Here is a 22,411-nt window from a genome sequence, read left to right as displayed (position 1 = left end):
GACTTGCTAGTTACTAAACTAGCGTTTCTTTTTTTTCTAAAATTAACAGGGTGATTCCGGCGGAGGCTACGTGTGCCAGCGCCCTCCGTCCACGCAGTTTGTACTGCGCGGCGTCATCTCGTAAGGGTCGGCTGTGGGGCACCGGGAACGCCCGGCGTCACACCGACGTTGGCCTACTATTTGCGCCATTTTCCGATCGGTCCGACCGTGTGACCGGTTCGGCTTAAAGTAAAGTCCTTATCCTTTCTAATCTCGCTTAAACAAAACCCCCCAGTGTGTGTGTGTGTGTGGCGTCGTGTTATTTTCTTACTCCCCCCTCGCATCGCTCAATGTTCGCGATCGGTTTTTCGCCCTTCTCGTCCATCTCCTCGTCGACCGCGTGCGTTGCGTGCCGTTCCTGCTGGGCGTGATCCTTCAGCGCGGCATCGCGCGTTTCCGGATGCAGCAGGGTGAGTGCACCGGCCAGCAGCACCGAGCAGCCGCAGATCGTGGTCGGTATCCACCAGGCGAGCCGGCCGAGCAGATCCGTAAGTACGGTGCCGCAATCGAGCCGACGTGCGCCATCGTCGAGCAGATGCCGAGCGCCGTGTTGCGTATCTCGGTCGGGAACAGCTCCGCCGTGTGCAGCGTCACGATCGCGTACAACCGGGTAATGCCGACGCGGCCCAGCATCGCGAGCGTTACCAGCAGGGTCGTGTTGTCGGGCGGGATGGTTAGCACCACCAGCAGACAGACGCCGGCGTACAGGAAGAAGCAGAACGAGGAGCTGCGCCGACCGAAGTACGCCAGCACGATCATCGAGAGTATGTACGCCACGATGTCTACGGAGCCGGTGGTCGCAACGTACACGTTTTTTCGATTAGCCGCAAAGTTATCGGCATTGAGTGCTGTTGAGCAAAGACGGAACGGGAGCGGAATTTTAGAGGGTCAATCCTAAAATAACGTAAGCAAAACACGGCTGTACCTGTAACGTAATAGCACGCGACGTAATGCACCACGTAAAGTGGCAAATAAGCGCCCGCCGGCAGAGTACGGGCGTCCCGTAAAGCTTCGTAAACTCGCTGAACGATTGCTTTAGCCGCGTGCTGAACGGTACCGGGGCCGAGTCGGTTTCCGCTTCCGCGGCGGCTTGATGCTTTTCCGCCACTGTCGCACTGTCGATCAGCTCCTGAGGTGCGCTGTGCCACGAACACCATCCGGTACGCTTTCCGTTCGCGGCCCTTGCTAAGCAGCCAGCGGGAGATTCAACCAGGAAGCTGTGTGACAGACAGCGAAGGAAACAGATTAGATGGGGGTTTTTTTTGCTTGAGAACGCAAAAAAAACACACTCACTAAAGATGGATCACGAGCAGAAAGGACGGTACGGTCAGGGCGAGGGAAAGATCGCGCCACGGCTGGATGAGATAGGCGGCCAGCGCCAGACAGAGCATACCGAGCGGGTAGGAAAAGTTGAACGCAATGCTCATCCAGGACCGGTGCCGTTTGCCAATGTTTCCGTCACTGGGGGGAGAGCATCAAGCAAAAGGGACACACAAATTAGTCATCTGCCACACAACCCTTCCCAAGGGACAAAACAAAAAAAAAAACTTACGCAAAGCAAAGCGCGGATAGAACACCCCGGAAGCGGATTGCACCGAGCCGATGCGCCCAAGCAGCAGCAGCGCGTAGAACGGCGAAAAGGTCGTCAGCAGCCCGGCCACGATGTACAGTGTGGCCGCAATCGAAAAGCTCGTCTTGCGCCCGTACTTGTCGAGATGACGCCGAAGCTGGACGCACCGACAAACTTGCCGATCGACAGGGCGACCTGCACGGTCGAACGGAGTGCGGTCCGCTCGCACAGCAGATCCCATTCCGGTACGATCGATACGCCGTCCGGTTGGTCGTAGTACATGTACCAGCTGCGGCCGCCCGGTGCCCGCCGTCGCGAGACAGTTACCTCGGCCGGCGGTGGATGGGACTGGGTGTAGCTGAGCGCATCGTTGTAGTTCAGCTCGCTCAGCTGCCCATAGTTCCAGGTGTAGATCGTGCAGGTGCCATTTTTCGTGCTGCCCCTGGTGCGATGATGAGAGAGAGAGAGAGAGAGAGAGAGAGAGAGAGAGAGAGAGAGAGAGAGGAGAGAGAGAGAGAGATGAGAGAGAGAGAGAGAGACACGGCGTTAGAATGCATTCTAGTGGCGCGTGGCGAGCGTTGCGGTGGCTTACGTTGAGGTGAGGTGAGTTCGTATTTCCTCATGGCTCCAGCCGGCCTGCAGCAGCTCCGGCACCATGCAGTAGTAGTTTTTCGGCAGCTGGCCCAGAAACACGTACGACGAGACGTGAAACCCGTTCAGGATGTTGGGCGTCAGGCAGAGGATGAACAGGACCCTGGCATTGGGATGTTTGGTTATCAAAAAGAAAGGCTTGCTAGTTCATTGCTCACGATACAGGGGTTGCAAGGGGTTCTCATAGTTGTGGGACAGTTCATTGACTTTTACTTTTGGGAAGTGGACTTCATATGTTAATAATGAGACTCTAAGGCACCCTGTTTGGACAGACTCTTCGGAAATTCCTATTGGATTTGTTCGACAAGTTATGTTACAGAGACCAATTCTCATTACATTGAGGAATTTCATATAAGAAAGAGTCAATAAAGTGTTCCACAGCTATTAGAACTCCCGGAAACCCCTGTAAGATAGCGCTCGGTAGTGAGAACGACATAACATTTAATCAGATTATGTCAGAGCGGTGCACCGGTTCGCGACAGATTAGAGCGAGCAAGATAGATAAGATTAGGAGCAGTGGCAATCGGTGGTGGAACAGTCCACTTGAATCTTGGCACTTTATCAGTAGGACATCTGCTCTTTAAGGTATTAAAACGTTCCAAAACCGCAAAAAAAAAAACCCTCACACACATCATCCGATCGTCGATAACGGGGAGTCGTTTGCCGACTTGACCCGATAGCTTGGACTCATTTCAACCCCCCCCCATTTCAATGCAAACCTCTCCCGGAGGAGGAGTTCCAGTTGTGCTTGACTTTAATTCGAGTGGCGGGTGGCGGCACGGCTTTGACGAAATGCAAATCATTTCGCGGCAGCACACGCGCGAATCGTGCGTTTCCGTTGCAGTTTTGCGCCTTCAAAATCGCGCGATCGCATGCTTCTCGTGTGTGACAAAGTGATCAACCTTGGCGGCGTACAAAAAAAAAAAAAAACAACCACAACATCAACCGATCCGCATGGAGCGCCCCGTATATAGCAACGTGCCCTTGGATGATGTTTGGCGTTGACAGGGCATTAATGACGATACCGGCTACTACTATCGGGTACGGGCGGGTATTTGTTGTGGCCGTGACATTCAAAACACCCTGCCATCCCTTGTGACTCGATGCGCACTGTCACGCGGAAGCGGTAACACGCAGCCCATACTATATATTCGTTTTTGTTTGATTAGACGCGATGGGAAATGGTACTGGTATGATGTGTATCGTGCAGCTTCATTGCACCTATAATTGCACGATAAGACCTCCATCATCATCTCGGTAGCAAGTGGTCTGCCTGTACCGGCAATCAGCACAAATCCTGCTGATAACAAGGGCCTGCCAATAAAAAGGAGGAACTTCCTAACCTTCCTTCCTCGATGCGATTGTCACTCGTAGATAGCAATATGAATGGCAAACCCCTCCCCACAACTCTGCATTGTTGTGTGGTGAAGAAAGGCGTCCAGATTCGATTCGACAAGATGAACCTATCCTGTCCCGAAACCTGGGGGTGAAGAAGCGATTGCGCACTCGGCTGGGCACGATAAGCGAGGGTTGTTTTCCTTTCTGCGCCCTTCTTCACCGGCATGTACCGCACGGACATGGCGCCCCCTGACCATCATCGCGATAGGCCGCCAATGGCCGCCACGAAAGGCAAAGGTCAGTTGTTAAACCTGCGCGCGCCAACTGTTTATGAATGCTAACGTTGGCTTCCCATTTGGACACTCGGCACACAGTGCCTTCCTCCATCCGGATGATAATACCTCCTCGCACAGACACACACACCACCCCACCAAGGGGACCGTCTTTTAAGAAATAATTTATTCTATTAGCGCACGTTTTGTGTCCTCACAAAACCCCATTACGCGAGCGCGCGCGCTTTTAATCCCGCGCTGCGTTTGAAGGGTCGTTTTACGCAAATCTTCATTTTACGGCCTCCAGGGGATTGGTACCGGTGTTGACCTCCACGTCTGATAGGGGAGGAATTTTTGGTTTGGTTTCGTTTTCGGCAGGCGCTTTTTTGTGTGTTTTGCGATGCCGTTCTTCCCCGAGCCTTATCTCTCTCACTGGCTGGACCCCTGGACCCAGTGCGCCGTTTGAAGTTTTTGGTGAGTGACGGGAGCTTTTATATTTGGAATGCCACTGCCAATTCAATCGGAGTAAGTGGGGCCTGTTTCGTTGGAATCTTACGCACCAACGATTCCAAGAGGAATATAAGTGTCCAATTTCTCAGTAATAAGTAAAGGAACTTCAAATCAATTCCCACTTTCATTGCTGTAGTTATCAACTCGAGAGATTGTTGGCCAGGGCTACTTCCAATTAGTGAGAACTTAATCCGCCTTTACGCTGTCCCACTCTCGACCACCGGACGACGGGTGTGCGATCAATCGTCTCGAAAAACATTCCAGTGTGAAAGTGCTCGCCCTATCAGCAGTGCTATTGCTCGACGTGTCCACTTCATCCCTTATAGCAACTGAACTCTTTTGAACCCGCAAAGCACACACGGGGTGAAAGTATAGAAAAGGAAGAGAGCGAGAGATAGAGAGATATAGCAAGAAAAAAGAAGGTAAAAGTAGAACCACTTTTGCTTCCCTCCCCGGCCTACTACAGTGGTACGCACGCACAACCTTCATCGCTTGCGTTCTCGCCACTTCGCGTTGCCTGCGTATGTGTAAACGTACGCACAGAGAATGCACGTGCTGCACTGTCCAAGAACGTGTTTCTGATGCGTTGGGTCGAGACGGCGCAACACAAACCACCTTGATACACAATGGGATGGGAAGGCAAGCATGCATTGCTCCTACACGCGCCCAACCCTGCCCGCATCATCATTCTCGGGTGACCTTCGGGTGATTTCTAAATTCTTCCTCCATTTCCCTGAGCGGAACCATTTTTCTAACGCGCTTTGGTTGCGTACGGCAACAGCGTGTCGCCTTTGCGTGAGTGTGTGTGTGTGTTATCTTTGTGGGAGGGGTTCGGGTTTATTTTTATCCTTCCGACGCGGTCAACGTCAACGGTGGCCGCTGTTTTGCAACCGAAACACGCTCCTCGACCTATATTTTTTTCTTGGCTTGGCGAATAGCGCGCGCGTTGAACATTAGAATGGGAAACGTGTCAAGGGTTTTCCACGCTTTCCACTCCACTTACCATAGCCACAGCCCACGGTCGCCCTTTTTCTCCAGCCCGTCGAGAATGGTTTGCTTCAGATCGCCGCCGACTGGACGGTCAGCTTGGCGGTGCCGTTCTTTAGCTGGGCGGGAGACTCTTCGAGCTGCTGTTGCTGCTGCTGCTGCTGCTGCTCATCTCCTTTCCGTTGCTCACCATCGCCCACCGTGTGATCTTCCTGCTCCTGGCCCATCCTTTGCGTTCTTGGATAAACGGACTCACTTTGCAACACAGCTCACAAGCGCGCCGTACATTTGAACTTTCCCACCCCTTTTCACTTTACGCGCGCGCTGCGCACACGTGCTTTTTTTTTTGGTGATTTAAGTATTTGTTAACACAACGGTATCATTTCCGAAAAAAAAACAACTGAGATGATGGTTCACTATTATTTGATTCGCACGTGTGAGTTGTGTTTGCGCCAAAATTTTCCTCGCCGTTGGCAGCCAAAACCGATGGCAACGAGCGGGCTTAGCAACCGCGCGCGGTGTGGATGGCGTTATCTCTAGCAATGCGCGCAGCTGCCACTTGCGTCTCCGATGGCGTACGCGTACCGAGTGAGAGTGAAAACGCAACTGCCACAAATTCAAACACGCGCGCGCGTGCTCGAGCGTATATCGGGAGAGCAAGAGCGAGCGCGAAATGGGAGAGAGAGAGGCCGATTTGAAAACTGCTCGAAATCGGCGAAGCGAAGGACTGCGCGCGTGGGGATCTTACAGTAAATTGGATTAGATGGTGCCGCATTTGGGACCTTTTCGTCCGCTTTCAATGCACTTTCCGATCGGCCTTATATTAGCCAGTTCTACACACCGGGTGCGGTGGCAATACGGCTACAGTTACGAATTGCTGCCACGAATTGTATGCCACATCCGGTCAGCGGCCAATTGGCTGCCGACCGGGGAGAGCGCTCTTTTGTGCATCAATCAAAGACCACGGGGCTTAAGAACCGAGCGACGAAAATTGATGACAAACCCCAGACCGATTACTTTCCGGGGGTGGAGGTACTTGTGCCTTTAACATTGTGGGTTCTTTTCTTTCTTTGACGAGCGAGCAACAAATACATTGTATCAAGAGGACACAGAGCAGAGGGGCAGGAAACAGTTAAACGAATCTTGCGGGTTTGTTCGAACGTCTTCGTTCCCCAGGAACATGACACGGTGGGGTTTTTATTCACAAAAAAAAGGTTAACAAAACAAGCAAAAAGCAGGTCTCCACGTTTCAGGCCATTCGTTTGGGCAGCTGGAAGAAGTGCTGGCGGTTGCAATCTTTATCCTCCTTACCGCTGTCATCATCGTCGTCTTCGTCGTCCTCGTACATGATGCGCTTCAAATTAACTGTACGTGTGCGGGAAGCTGCTTTCGCTGCGTCGTCCGCGGTCGTCTTCTTCTCCGACGATGATGGTTTGTCGTCTTCATCGTCGTCCTCGTACATAATGCGCTTCAGATTTACGGTGCGCTCCCGGGGTGGTGCGTTCCGCGGGATTTCCTGCCTATTACTATCGTTTGCTTCCGTGGAATGCTGGCTTGTCGTCGTTTGTGCTGCATCCGATGGCACATTACTAGTAGTAGTTGTAGTAGTGATCGTAGGCGACGATGACGATGGAATGTCTTCCTCCTCCCTTACCATCGATGCTTCGAGCCGATCGAGCTCGGCAAAATCAAGCATATCATCGTCGTCATCGTTGAACATATCGTCCATGCAGGATGATGTGTTGTTCTGGTGCGCTTGTTCGGTGGAGCTTTTCTGTGGGACACCACTCGCGTCTACCAAACCCTCCTCGTCCGTTGGGAACAGATCCTCATCGTCGTCGTCGATCATGTCCTGTAGTGAAGCGTTAAAAGCGTCCTCTTCTTCTTCGTTGACCACTTTCGTCACTTTTTTTCGGCCAACACTGGCTTCGGTTGAGGAGCTGGCGGTGTTTCCTTCGCGCGCAGCCGTCGCCATCGCTCCCAGGTCAGTACGACCTTTACCTGATTGAACGTAATCTCCGGCGGACAGCGTTCCTTGATGGAGGTGAGCGTAATCGATTGGCCGAGATCGGCGGGCAGATGCATGGCAATCGCTGCGTACACATCCTCCCGGACACCGAGCCGGCTCACATCACGCTCCTCAACGGGCAGCCCCGACCGTACTGCGTCCAGTATGTGCTCGATGATGGTTGCCTCCTTGAGGCTTCTTATAGCGGCAATCTCGGCAATCGATTTGCCCTCCCTTTTCCACAAACTATAGCTCGTGGCTTTCGTTGCGGACAGTCCCTCAATCGAGGGTTGGCTGGGCTGGTGCTGCGTCGTTGAGCTGCTGGCACCGGGCAGCAGATTGCGCTGCTGCTGTATGCACACCAGAAACTCGCGCCCAAACTTTTGCAGCTTCGCGTCGGAAAACCCGTCCAGCTGGATGTCCTTCATCTCCTGCAGGTTGAGCGGCTGCCGGGTGGCCATCGCGTGCAGGGCCGCGTTCGACGCGATCATGTACGGCATACACTCGTAGGTCGTCGCCAGCTCGGCCCGCTTCTTCAGCAACGACTTGACAAGTTCTTGGCGCAGATCTTGCTGTGTTGCGGGCGGCCGAGCCGCCGGCAGCTGCGCCGTCTCGTACAGTGAGGCGGGCTTAATGACGGTCAGCGATCGGAACATGGTGGTGGTGGGTTTGAGCAGCAGCTTGCGATCTTTGCCACCGTCCGCGAGCCAGCGGCGCCCGGCAGGTGCTAGCTGGTAGTGCACTCCCTGAGCAAATTTGTTGAACTGGTTCGTGATCTTCGTCTTGCTCAGGTAGCCTTCCCGCTCGAGCAGCGTGCCGAGCCCCTTCCACCAGTCCTCGTCCCGATGCTTGCCCTTCCCGTGCAGCGCGTTCGTGTGGAACCGTTCGGGCAGCTTTTTGTTCTTGGAGCCGCGCAGCAACAAGATGGGCATTGCCATGCTGACCGCGCCATAAAACGCCCCGATCGCCTTCAGGAACAGTTCGGCGTCGGACGCAAAATTGTAGCAGCCGTCCGCATCGATCCCCTCGTACCGCTCGCAATCCTTCGCCAAACCGCCGCGCGTACAGTTGTCGCAGCAGCGGAGCTTCGGTGCGGTCGCTTGCCCCTGCTCCGCTTTTTGCGCCTCGACCGGCATGACGCCCTCGAAGTAGTTCAGTATGAACCGCCGCCGACAGTCGCGCAGCTCCACGTACTCGGCCATCCGGCGGCCGAGCTCTTCCTGCGTTGCCTTCACCGAGCTGGGGATTTCCGAACGCAGAAATTCGTGCGTTTTGAAATCGCTCGCGCTCCAGTATATGATGCAGCGGGCCGGCTGCCCGTCTCGGCCCGCCCGACCCGCCTCCTGGTAGTAGCTTTCCAGGTCCTTCGACGCGCCGTAGTGTATGACGAGCCGCACGTCCGGCTTATCGATGCCCATGCCGAACGCGATCGTTGCCACGATCACGCGCACCCGATCGGTCACAAAGCTTTCCAGCACCTCCTTCCGCCGGTTTAGCGACATGCCGCCGTGGTACGGCGCACAGTCGATGCGCTTGGCCTGCAGCAGCCCCACAATGTCGTCCGTTTGCTTGCGCGTCAGACAGTAGACGATGGTGCTTCCGTCCGATTTTCCGCCACCAGTGGCTGTATGTCGTGCATCGGGCCGAGCGGTGATTTCGGCCGCACGATAAACTCCAGGTTCGGCCGATCGAACCCGGTACAGAGCACCTGGGGCCGTACCAGCCCGAGCGAGGCAACGATATCGTCCCGCACCTTTTGCGTGGCCGTCGCAGTAACCGCCAGTATGGGCACCTTGGGGCAGAGCTTCCGTATCACGCCCAGATTGCGGTAGGCGGGCCGGAAATCGTGGCCCCATTTGCTTAAGCAGTGCGCTTCATCGATCGCGAACAGGACGAGCTGATCCTGCACCGCTCGGAGCAGCGACTCGCCAGCGTCGGTCGCAATGTACTCGGGCGTAAGGTATACGACGCGCAGCAGGCCTGCTTTGATGTCCGCCAGGCGCGATTCTTTCTGGGCCGAGCCGAGCAGACAGGCGGGTATGTTGCACAGGTTCAGCGCCATCACCTGATCCTGCATCAAGCTGATCAGGGGCGATACGACGAAGGTCAGCCGGTCGAGAAAGACGGACGGGAACTGGTAGGTGAGCGATTTGCCGTAACCGGTCGTCATGATCGCACAGTTGTCCCGCCGCTGCACGATGATGGAGTGGATGATGCGCCACTGCATCGGCCGGAACGATGTGTGACCGAAGCTGGCGGACAGGGTTTTAAGATGCTCCGGACCTGGTTCATCGCTGTCGTTGGATTCGCCGGGCTGTTTAGGTCCGGCCTTGGGGAAGGACATAATTTTGCCTGTAGTCTACAATGAAAGGAAACACGGTTTCGAGCGAGTTGTGCGGTGAACAAACGAATGCGTGTTTGTTGTTTTTTTTTTGTACTGCCCAGAATGCCGCGCAACAGAACTGTCAAACGGATGGAGCTGAATTGACGTAAGCGGCAGTGTTGCCAGGGGAGAATCTGATAAGCAGTGGTTAGACGACGCAAGGGCTGATTGTTTGAAGGAAATGAACAAAATTGGCAATTTATATGTGCTTTTTTAAGTTAATACATAGTTTTGCGTGTTTTAAGCTCAAACACTGGAATTAAAGCAATATCATCGTTTCTGTAACATCATATCATACGTGAAAATGATGATATAATCGCCTGTTATGCTTCAAATGAGTTCTTTCCTTTCCAACAGTCATGCGGAGCATACGTTTTTTAAATATGAAAATCTGTCCCCAATAAAACTTTATTGCTTCCATCGTAATCGAATTTTTAAAATGTTATTTTAAAAAACCCTCCCCTTTTTTGTTCTAATAAAATAGTAACGTCTTCCGTTACTGCAAACGTTATCACTTATCACAAATGGATTCGCGCTGTGTGTTTCGCATCGTTCGAATGCAATGCGGTTGTGCTTTCCCCTCCCATGGGGTAATCGTATTATCATTCGAAATCCCCCGTCCGGCGAGTGGTGCAGTTTTTTTTTTGATTTTGTTGAATGCATTCTTCCATACCCTCTTCCATGCTGATTACGTTAAGGCTCTTCTTTACCGTGCACCACATAGGCGATTAATTTCTCTTTCGCTATCGTTATCACTTTTCTCCCCGGGTTTCAAAAACACCTTTCGCAACGCCATGTCAAGTGCATCATCCTTCCGTATCAGCAGTTCCCTATGGCATCGCCGTCGTGCCCTCGGTCGTTGAAAACGGGGCGGAATTTGGCGCCCGCTGGTGTTGCTGCTGCTGCTGCTGCTAGCGGCTTTGCTGCGCTTATCAGGATCCGCTGCCAGGTAATCGGCCATGGTAACGTAGTGCGGACCGCCGTAAAAGTCAAGTACCGCGATTTGCGTGATGTTCAGCTTGCAGAGGAAAAAGTTATGCCCATCGGCTGGAGAAACCCGGCGCGTGAAAGGAGAAGTAAAGCAAGTGTTTAGACAAGGTGGAGGTGCCACACACACACATACACACACACAACTGATAAGGAGTGGGCGTTAGTGTCTCTTCGCGAAATGCGATTAGATTTCCCTCCCCATTGAAGGAGAACTGCCCACTTCAAAACTTACTTTGGATCCACTTCTGCGCTGCCGGATGGCGGCTAAACATGGCCCTGGAGCCGAACGCATACTCGGCGGTACCGTTCTCAATTTTGTCCGCCCGGCCCGAGACCATGATGCGGGCGCAGGTCGGTTCCATCGGATCGATACCGTTGCGCGTGCAGTAGAGGTCCTGGTCGAGCGTCAGCATCACCGTCAGCCGGTTGTCCCGGTCCAGATCCTGGCGGTGTAGTCGAGCATGGTCAGGTAGAAGTACAGCGTGCCGGTGGACTTTTCGCCCCGCGCACTGTCCGCCACCGAGATGATGTTCACCATCGGGAAGCCCTTGATGGCGTCCACCGTCGAGAGCGAGCCCATCGAAACCCATTCTGTGTGAGGGAATGGTGAGATTTAGAAAAGAAAAAAGAAAACGCAATGCAGCGCTAATGGTTACTATTCGGGCTTACCGGCCTTATGCACCAGGTAGCGTGCCATCTTGGCGTACTCGGTGTGCGGTGGCGGCCCATCGCTATCGTCTTCGAACATTTCTATCAGTGACCCCCGGAAAGGTTATTCCAGCACGCGAGCGTGGTCAGCAGTATTGCCGAGACCATGATGTACAGCACGATCCATCGCTTGGTGCCGACCGGTGCGACCGGGGCCACCGTTTCGCCGAACTGTTTGTACGTGACCGACGGAATCGTCATGATGGCACGGTATGCTGCTCCCTGTTGTTTGAGTATTACCTGTGAAAGACACGAAAAAGCTGCATTTTTATTTCATTCACAATCGATCATTGCCACATGCCCCATCGCTATCCAACCCCACACCCGCGATGATTCATAATTGGATCTTGCAACGGAAATGATCGCGCATTTCTTTGTTTCCGAAGCACCACCACCACCGGACTTATGACGCAGATATCGTCGGGTGTGATAAAGCGTTGCCCATTTGCACAACACCATTGCCTTCCGCACGCGCGCACACACACACACACACACACACAAGGCAAGCACGATCTCGCGATCGCGAAGGTCAGAACTTGTTTGCCTTTCTTTGGTAGGCGGAAGGCGGGACGGAAAGGGCGAGTGAAATGCGCTTTACAACAGGAACGGAACCTTCACTCGAATGATTAGCACACATTAGAGCCTTACACTTACTTCTGTACAGTCCCTGGAATAAGTTGTAATGTCCGACTGGTCCGAGAATGGGCGATTAAATGCGAAAAGTGCGATTCGTTCCAGTTGTTTTTGATTTGGCTTGTGTCGTGTTTTTGTTGTTGTTGTTGCTATTATTTGTTGTGAAATGAGAACATCGCTACGGAGAGGTAGCGGGTTGTGTCAGGTCAGTTTGATTTGACAGTTGTGCACAGACGCGGGCGCGGGCGTGCTGCTGTCAGTGCGAGAGAAAGAAAGTTTGCTGTCCAGCGAACTTTGTTGTTTAGCAGAAGATTAACAGGGTCATTTACGTTCGTAAATTTAGGAAAAAAACACTGAAACACAGTGTTTATTTATACACTGATTGAAAACACTGAAAGGAGAAGAAGCAACGTTTCTGTACGACTGAACCCAGTGCCACAAATCCACTAAACGAACATTAAACGGGTTCTAAACGGCTCAAGCTCTCAACCTTGAATGGAATCTAAAAAGACTTCGTTTAGCAGACACCAAACGACTGATGCATTCTAAAAATAGCAAAAAAGCTGGTGGCACCATCTGTTGGTGGGATAGCCACACAGTGGAGCGTTTCTCGCTTTAAGAGCTTTCTCCTTCCCTCTGTACTGTTGTATGGCTTCGCATTGAAGTTATAATCTGTAAAAATAGAATGGCGATTTTTTAAATATTAAACTCCGAGGTGAATCATCAGAACTGAATCAGTAGTGGATCTAACGGTAGGCGGTCTAGGTAGTCGCCTGGGGCCCTGCCGATTTAGGGGCCCCGTAAATTGCTAGTCTGTAGTATGCAGTATGTATTAATAGTGCACATAGTACTAGCGACAAGGGCCCCCAGAAGGATGGACGTTGGGGCCCGAGACTGGCGAATCATTTGCTCTACGCTGCCCCTCCCCCCTCACACACGCCAACAAATATTTAGGGCCTTTGACTGATGATCGTAGGCACCCCAATCGGCATTTTAAGTTTAATGTTGATTTTTCCAACAGCAAGTTCGGTGACAATTAATATGTGGCACTTGGGGAGGGCTTAAAAGACATCATGCACTTTTGATCCAGGAAAATAAGCATCATTTGGAAGAGTAAGAGATCAGCTTTCACAGACGGTGGCTTGCTTTACAGGAGCCAGAATTAGGCACGGAGCTGGAAAGGCTGGTACATCTGGTAGAACAGGGTAATAAAGCAACAACAGCAGCAGTAGAGTAGCAACACCAGCGATAGCATTGGTCATCTTCCCGAGATAACCAGCGCCATCAAGTAGCTCAAGTGCAACAAGTCTGCTGGCTGCCACAAACTGGCGGCCAACTTCTTCAAAAAATGAATAAATTCTGGATGCTTCCCGTAGTTTTCTGATTCATTCCCATGGTTTATTCGACGTTGTCCAGCATTTGTTGGATCAATTGTATCGATTAGGCCGGTATTGTAGTATTCAAAAGATAAATTTTCAAAAGTTATCGAGCATTGAGCACAGAAGGCCAAGCCTACTATGTGCTGATAGCATCGAGGACCTCTTAGAATGGGTTCTTTTTGAAGTGTTGAAGGTTTGATCTTTTGATGGGGAGTTAAATCGGGCAAGGAATTCAAGAGAAAGCCAAGCGCACTACACGCAGTACACGCAGGCCTTAACCGACAATGGTTGTTGTGCAAAGGAAGAAGAACAATAAGAACTATCTTGTATTTCCAAACAGTTATTTGTACTACAACGCGGATTCATTGAGTTGAACTGATTGAATATAAGAATATAGAAAAGGGTTCTAGCTACAAACATTTATTTAATTCCTTACTCTTCCTGAACTATTACACCGGTAAAATAATTTATAAAAGGAAATATGTAAAACCGGCACTCCCTAGTCGATTAATTGTTTGATTTACAATGACCGGTGGTGCAGATAAAACAGCGCAACAACATTGGAAACTCGCTGGTGATCGAAAACCCGAAAAGCAATATAAATAAATCGCCCAATGATCGTAGGAAGAAATCGATATAAAATGCTCATAAATACAGGTTACGTGATGCGATGCAACCACCACCACGGTACGACCGTCAAACGGACCTCGCCATCCGTTAAGACGGTAATGAAAAGCCCGGAAGTGTGCAGCAATGGCGAGCGCACGACGAACGATTGTTTCAATTTGCTACCAATTCCACCGGCTTCCACATGTTTGATCAGGGCCAGTTCGCTTACCACCGGATCCGGTAACGAGTATCCGGATATCCGTTTGATTTTTCTCCCGCACCTTTCGCCGGTAGCATTGCCATTTGCCCAGCGCTGGAACGCTAGCAAACCGCCAAACCGGCGCGAGCACGAAACACATGCCCCGGAGTGCCGGGGTACCTATACTCGTGTACACCACGGTTAAGAATGTCCTTTTTAGCAATGTCCATTGGTGTTTACTTTACTGGACGCACATCCCCGTACACACCATAGCCGGGTATCGTGAGTTGGAAAAAAGTTAGATACGCTGCCGCCCGTGCAGCTCATCGGATCGGGAGCCAATCTTACCACTTGGTCGACGCAAGGAAGTACCAGCAAGCGATATGATATGGTGGACACAATTCGCCTTCGAATGCAGCTGCCACTGGCTGGCTGGGGGAAAAGGATTTCAATTTTCAATTTGTTTGAGTGCGCGTTTCGATTCCGAATACGACAGTGCAGTGGGCTGGATTTTCATGGCTGTCGGGCGCAAAAGTTTGTCCCTTAATTGGGATATAAAACTTTAGTTTTCCAATCGATTGAAATCGAAACAGGGAAATGGCCCCATAACGCACGATGTGCATTGCGCGGGCAATGGCTATTGTGTGTTTTGGGCTTTTCTTTACTTTTAGAACAGTGCTGGATTGTTGTATCGTGTTTGCAGCAATAATGGTAAGTGGACGCGGGCTATGTTTGGTTTTTGTGTTGGTATAGCTTTTTGATTTACTTACATACTGACTAACTTACATACTTACTTACTTTCTTTTTTACTAACTTACTTACATACTAATTTATGAGCTCATTTACTTAGTTATTATCCTCCTTATTTATGTTATTAGTCAATTTATTATTTATTTTTCCTTACTCTCTTTTTTACTTGCTTGTCTATGAAAGTATGTACTTACTTACTTACCTACTTACTTATTTGCTTAATTACTTATTTATTTACTTTCTTGTTTCCCTATTTGTATTTGTACTAACATGCTTGCTGACTTAATTATTTACTTACCTCATGATTACTTACCTTTACATTTGCTTTGTTTCTCATGTCCAAATGTGTCTTAACTCATAGTTTTTTTTTATAAACTCAACTTTTACTTTCAGCTTGAAAACTCGTTTTTAATACAAGAAATGTTGATTTCCAAATAAATCTATCTGATGTATTAAAAAGATGCTATTAAAATGTTGTTCATCGTAACCAACCACCAAAACCAACACAAAATCTGTGACATTCAAACGATTTTATCAAACCAAAACAAGATTTTATCGAAACAAAAAGAGAGAGTAACTAAATAAAAAATACAAAAAAACGACCATCACTTTCCACTTCCCACGCCGCGTACGCTCAATGGCACGAGTAGGATTAAGAAAACGGCTGCCGGCGGCAGAGACCGATTGGCAGCGTAATAATAAAAATTGCTAACCGAAGAAGCATCATCCCGTGCGACCAGCCCGACAGAGGTCGACCATAAATTGTGCACCAGAAATCCAATTCGCCTGCAGCTCGAACCAACCAACGAACCAACCAACGGACAGGAACCTTCCCAGCAGCAAAGGCGTACAACGCACTGCGCAAGCAGCAAAGGTGTACCCGACTACGTAGCGAAAAGATAGAGTGAAGGTAATTATGCATAAATTTTTAGCATATTTCATCGTCACCCGGGGACGAGCACAACTTTGCCGAAAAAGAAAGGTAACCATCGCCGGTACGCATCTATACTGTACCGGGCACGCGGATGGTTTTATCGCAGCAAAGTTGATACGCGGCGGTACCGACACGATTCCCGACCCAACGGCAATGCTCCATCCCCCATTGCATCCAGTCACGGTGGATTGTGGCAATTTTGAATAGTTTCTGTGACGGTGGAAAGATGGATGGGTTAATTGCAACAATAATGTTTCCAGTGGCATCCAGGTAAGAAGCGTGCGTGTGTGCACTTGTGGGACGGGTAGAATTGCGTTATTGAATAAATGATTTATGAAGAGCTCAGTTATTTGGGTGAACAATTATTTGAGATGAATATATCACACAAGTTGTGGGTAAATATTTGTAGATAGCAATTTTAATATGAATTCGACAATGTTATACGTTGGGCTTACGACTACATGTTTTAAATTAGGGGTTTGCGTCCAAAAATAGGCTATTATGCTAAATAAATGAAATGCCAAATCTAAAAATCCCCCTAATAAAAACGGTTAAAGTAGCCCTAAAACCCTAATAAAATAGGGTAAAAAAGAGAATCAAACAACTAAAAGTAGTAAGAAAGATTAAAAGGAACCATTACAAAACAAACGCAAGCAATAAGATGACATGACAGAACGAGAAAGCATATTGATTTTGTACGTTGCGATGCCTCTGTTGTTTATGTAGCATAGATACAGGCGCATTGTGCGGAAAGAGCAAATATATTTTACGAAAATAAAGCTACAACATTCTAAAGAAGCATGGCCTACTTAACAGTACCATTTGGCTGCCTTCGTGGAAGGGCTACATCGTACGGACGCGTTTTGAAACGATCGTTGCTACAAGTGTTTTACTTTCACCAGGTTTTACTGGTCGTTGCCGGATGTTTGACGGCAGTTATGGGTCGCTTGATGGTTTGATATCCTTTTTTATCTGACGTGATTTGTAGCATTCTCAGAAAGATGTTATAGTAATATATTTGAAAACAAATAGCATGTTCAATAAATAGCTGTTCACTTTCTAACATTGCTGGTGTATGATTACGATCTCATCCGAAGAGTCGTAGAGTTTCCAGCTGCTCGTGTTAATTTGAACCGTGAAATTGTTGATGGTTTCGATGTAACTATGTGTCAATTGGAGTTAATTGATTTGTTGGGGCGAGAGCATCGTTTTAATTTTATTGTAATAAACCTTATGGAACTGGGACAACCTACCGTTGCAATGAAATTGATTGCATGCAAGCGATATTTAAAATTCAATCAACTTTAATTTGAGATAAAACAATGCAATACGACGGGCTTCAGCTGTTGAAATGCATGTGCCATGGACCAAGTTGAGCATGAAATATGGCTGCTTTCAGATTTTCGGTGTGATGGCCTAGTGCCTTCAATAATCTGTTCTCTATTTGGCCTTAAATTTATGTATTTTTTTTAATAATTCCATTGTATGTGACATAACAGTTAAATGTCCGCCTCATTTTTTGGTGCTTATTTGAATATATCTGGGCCGGTCTGGTGGTACAGTCGTCAACTCGTACGACTTAACAACATGCCCATCATGGGTTCAAGCCCCGAATAGACCGTGCCCCCATACGTAGGACTGACTATCCTACTATGGTAACAATAAGTCACTGAAAACCAAGCTCACTTCACTAGTGGGTACTTGGCAGGCCTTGACCGACAGCGGTTGTTGTGCCAAACAAGAAGAAGATTTGAATATATCTATGTCTTTATGTCGAAACCAAAAAAGAAAACAATTTTGAATGAAGAATATTCAAACAAGTAACAAAGCAAAATGAGACTCTGATTGCAGATGTTGATTGATATCCGTAATTCTACTGGATAAATTAGAAATTGTTGAGATGCAAAATTAAGGTACAATACAGCTCGTAGATCATACTTACAGAACGAGAAAATATTTCCAACCGATATTTGTTCGGCCAAGACATGATTCCTGTTTCATTGATTCAATTTTTGTACATGTACATGTTCAAATATTGTGTTTGATGAATCAAATGAAAGGTAACTGTAAAGGGAAATCTTACTGATAATTATCATTTTCCGTAAAGTTATTCTCATACTGGCTATTGAGCGGCTGAAAATGCAGCAAGGCTCTCCTTGGACTCTTTCTACAGAGACACACGGTTTCGATCTCTTTCTTGTAATGACAATATTTTCATACAGGAATTTAGTTCAAATTGTTTCAGAGTCATACATATGTTTGATTTGTTTCCTATTTATCATTCACTATGTAAAAAAATAAATGTTTTAATTTGTGCTATGACACGTATAACGTATTACTGATGGGGACGCCCAGTACTCGATGGAAAATTTGCTTTAATGCTTTTACAAGAATCAAGACACAGTAACTGAATACATTTTATTTAAAATACTAAGCTACCAAAATTCGGTACCAAAGAGAGTTGTTTTGTAAACCCTCACAAATAACCCATGTTTAACACAACTGAATTCCCGTGTTCAAAATTCCAATCAGCAAGTAGCATGATGGTTGAAGTATTTTTCATTTTCCCAAACACACGGGCAAACCGATCCATAAAGCGTATACGATACCATTGCACCAACGGTTCGGTGCATTCTCGTTTGCAGTGGTAGCAGTTTTGACTCGTAGTTGTTGACAAGCGGTTTTGACAAAGTTTTGCATATTTCACGGAATCTCGATGTACGTGGGGTTGCCAAATGTAACAACGTGCTGATTAGCAAAAAAAATAATCAAAACTCATCAACAAGGACAAGCTGTGCCACCGTTGTCTGGTTGATCTGATTTGATCAACGAAAACCCCCCAAAAAAACAAAAAACCAGTCGACAATGTGCCTAGCACGATAGGAATCTTTCATCCATCCTCTTGATAGACGAGCTTTGGCCAGTTCGCATGCAAATGCATGGTAGAATGGGTTGGATTTCAGAACGTTTGCAGCATTTCACATCTATGCACAGGTCAAAGTGTTACTGTGAGGTAGGCAGCTGTTCGTGTCAGCGTTTGAGTGTAGGTGTGTTTTCTAAGAATTCATAGGACAGTTCTGGTCTGTAGGTCATAATTTTGAAAATTGGAAGCGAACGAGATGGATTTAGACGCTCTATCAAGCTGTAAAAGTACTTGCAAATGTGTGATTGTCTCAGAGAGAAGCTATTCTTAGTAGTAGAATTGTTGATTTGAAAGGAAGATATGTGTCTCTGAAGTAACAAATCCAACATATGTCTTCTGGATGACTAGCCAATGGAATGCAGCTGTGACCGGACAGCGCACTGAGACTAGCAATTAGCTTCATTTGAGCAAAGTGTATTAATTGCCAGAATAAACGCAATTGCTTGTAGGCGTCCTCATAGTTTGAATTACACTCCCAACCAAGCAAGTGACACCAATGAATGTCCGGTTTGATTTGAGTTATTTCTTACTCCTATCTAAACCTACAATAATACATGCCTTTGTGCGCTGCTGTCAAAACTTGCACCCAGCTGCAATCATAATAGTCTTGTGGACAGTTTACGAATCGATTCCACAACATATTCAATCCATCACGTGGTTGATATGAGGTTCCCCCGCTCCCCCCTTCTCTTCTGAACATGTGCAATCGCCCATGTAGCTTCTCTCTGTGTCTGTGTGTGTGTGTGTGTGTGTGTGTGTGTGTGAGTTTGTTTTTCTAACTTCACTTTGCAATTCTTTTATTACAAAACTTTTCCAATTATAGTCTTTTGATTTTAGCTTTGACCAGGGAAGAAGCGAATCAAGCTCGGAAAAAAAGAATGACAGAAATCGAGTCTAAAGCTTTAGTGACTTACCGTCTGTGTACGGGGATAGTGTGGTGCGTTACACTTTTTAGTTTCTCTATACCACACACACACACACAGGAGATGCAGAGAAACAGCATGAGGAGAGAAGGCAAAGGGATTTGTTCAGGCCAAACGAAACCCGCCGACCATTAGGCAAAACGATTGCACTGCGGCTACGGAAGTGTGCTTTGAGGTTTGTGTGTGTGTGTTTTTTTTGCTTTCTTGTTTGCACTCCCGTCGTACCGCGAATCGGAACGTGCGGCAGGAATGCACATAAATCTTGCCCGGTACCGGTGACGGACCGGGTGTGCGGGACTGTCCAACGGTCGTAGGTGATTGTTCGGACGCTGTGGGAAAAGTATTACAATTGTGGCGCATCTTCGCCCATTGTTAATGCAACTTTCCTAAATGGTGATAGGGCACAGTTACAGTTACCGTTTGATGCACGAGAGGTTCTTTTTAAATGAATTTTTTTTTTCATTTTTTGTTCAGAAAATAGCTCTCCAGGGGATGAGGTACCAGTGAGTAGATTAATTTTAATTTTAATTCGGTTTTTTAAAGTTAATGGGATAGGTGGATAGTGCATGAGTGCTGATCAAATATGAGAGCAGAAGAGCTGCAACAAAGTCTTTCATTTTTGCTCGTTTTTAAACAAGAGTTATATTTCAAACTTCATTCTTCAATTGGATTCAAATGTGAATAAAAACTAATTTTTTTGTTCACATGATTTAAGTAAGATATTCTAAAAAGGTAGACATTATCAAATAGCTGCTCCTTTTTCTCTTTGCTAATGGAAAGTAAGACAGAAATTCGATGCGAAACAAGGTGTAGTCAATTATTGGGTTAGTTTTGTTGAATAATTTTAATGTATTAATTTATCTTAAAAGCATTCGTATCAATCGAAATGACGTATCGAAATTCGAAATGAAATCTAGATTGTCTTGTCTTCTTCTTCTTCTTTGGCTCAACAACCGATGATTGTCTTGTAGTTGTTGTTATTCATTAGTTTTAATTCGGCGTTATTTAACCTTGCTGGTGGATATTGGAAATGAAATGAAAACAATTATGTATGTATGTTGATTATCGTTATGCCGATATATTGATCGGGAATTGAAAAGAGGAATTGGTATTGGAGGAAAGAAACCAACTGTTAAGTTCTAATGGATACTTGTTTAATTGCAATTTTCATTGATTTTCGACGATTGTGTGGCAGTAAATCAACATAATGAACAATTTCTGGCGAATTGTAATATGCGGCTAAACTATAAACGATAAACATGCAATACCGAGTACTGCAGTAACAATGCAGTACCGGGGAAAGGTTGCCGCTCTAGAAACTGATCATGGTGCATTTTATGCAATTTGATTAATAATTGAACGGCCATTATAATTATAGGGTAAACGTACCTATAGTGGTGCTAGTACCAATAGTGGTGGTATTGCACTAAAATGCGTCTCATCCGATAAATTAACAGCAGTTAAGTTATCTACTATAGTGTGAAATGTTCTCTAGCCTTTTACAAAGGATTTAAAAATGAAATGGGGCCATTCCTTTTCTTATTGACCGAAAAATCCATTGTTTTGTAAAAGGTATCAACATTTTTCCAAAATCCTTAGAATTTCATAACGATACTCATATTTTTGTTAACGTTCTAAATGACAACATAACAACGCAATTATTAGTTTTTTTTAACATAATTGTTATCAAATGATATTATTTTATTCAAATTCATTGGCTTTTGACCATATTTACGTATTTTTAAGTGTTTTTTTACAATAGTCCCATAATAGGTACACCAAAGAGGCATGTTCCTATAGTGGTCCTAGTTCTAAAATCAATAAAAACAGGTAATGGGGGCCTTCACGATTCTAGTTAGTTTTTTTGTATGGAGTTTGGCAGTTGGAGGCTGAAATCATGTAAACACTCCATACAAAACCACACAAAAAACTAGCCTGCAATTTTCAGTCTAGATTATTCTAGCCACAAAGCTAGAATTAGATTCGAGTACTACTCGAAAACACGGGTTTGTTTACATTTATCCCAAGGTACATTAAAGAGATCTGGTGATGGAATCCAGAATCAAAGTGCATGTAGTCTCATAGCATGTTTTATAACCAAATTTGATATCACTTTTTGACAGGATGGGTGAAAACTTTTGTTCAAACAAGCTTTCTGAAGGCATGACGAATACACAAAACACTCTTAATATCTTCATTCAGAAACAGAAGCGATAAAAATCAGTCTTCTAAATTCATACACCTAGGGATAAGCCCACCTGTATATTATACCCACTTAGATAGCTGCTCGAAAACTGATATACAATGCAAAAAGCTGACAGGCTGAAATTTCAGCCTACGAGCTTAAAACGGAAAGGTCCCCAATTTTAGATTTTTTTCAACGACATTTTTGACACGTCGTACTTGTTTCATTAAAATAAGCAACAAACATGAGTTTTCTTTAAGTAATTTACCAAACAAAGGTCATAATTCGCTTTTTGGCTGAGTGAACATTCGACTTCAAACCAAGCAAACTCTTCTGGGTATCGGTTGACAACAGGTGTTATTCAGTACTTTAGTCAATATTTTCATCAACCAAATTCATACTTTTTTTACGATCAAATTA

General features: G+C 47.0%; 3 protein-coding genes and 1 pseudogene across 3 annotated transcripts; all 4 read right to left on the bottom strand.

Moving 5' to 3' along the window:
- Window positions 1-177: 177 nt before the first annotated feature.
- LOC121601907 lies at window positions 178-5,987 on the bottom strand (annotated as a pseudogene).
- Window positions 5,988-6,616: 629 nt separating this feature from the next.
- On the bottom strand, window positions 6,617-7,216 carry LOC121601908 (FK506-binding protein 3-like). Its single transcript, XM_041930714.1, has one exon. The coding sequence runs from the start codon at window positions 7,214-7,216 to the stop codon at window positions 6,617-6,619; it is 600 nt and encodes a 199-aa protein (XP_041786648.1).
- A 33-nt stretch (window positions 7,217-7,249) lies between these two features.
- Window positions 7,250-9,846, bottom strand: LOC121601905 (Werner syndrome ATP-dependent helicase-like). The gene is given in 2 exon segments (XM_041930712.1): window positions 7,250-8,981; window positions 8,984-9,846. Coding segments are annotated over 2 exon segments (2,448 nt in total). The 5' UTR covers window positions 9,720-9,846; the 3' UTR covers window positions 7,250-7,269.
- A 489-nt stretch (window positions 9,847-10,335) lies between these two features.
- On the bottom strand, window positions 10,336-12,264 carry LOC121601906 (protein CREG1-like). The gene is given in 5 exon segments (XM_041930713.1): window positions 10,336-10,805; window positions 10,981-11,193; window positions 11,196-11,339; window positions 11,418-11,696; window positions 12,111-12,264. Coding segments are annotated over 4 exon segments (777 nt in total). The 5' UTR covers window positions 11,497-11,696; window positions 12,111-12,264; the 3' UTR covers window positions 10,336-10,464.
- Between the last annotated feature and the right edge of the window lie 10,147 nt (window positions 12,265-22,411).

This window comes from Anopheles merus, unplaced genomic scaffold, assembly GCF_017562075.2.
Source record: "Anopheles merus strain MAF unplaced genomic scaffold, AmerM5.1 LNR4000220, whole genome shotgun sequence".
Lineage (NCBI taxonomy): Eukaryota > Metazoa > Arthropoda > Insecta > Diptera > Culicidae > Anopheles > Anopheles merus.
The sequence above is the reverse complement of the archived record's forward strand: the minus strand, read 5'-3'. Positions and strand labels throughout refer to the sequence as shown.

Excerpts from the sequence above, each read along its gene's own strand:
- LOC121601908 (XM_041930714.1), bottom strand. The coding sequence starts at position 7,216 with ATGATCGACGACGACGATGAGGATCTGTTCCCAACGGACGAGGAGGGT.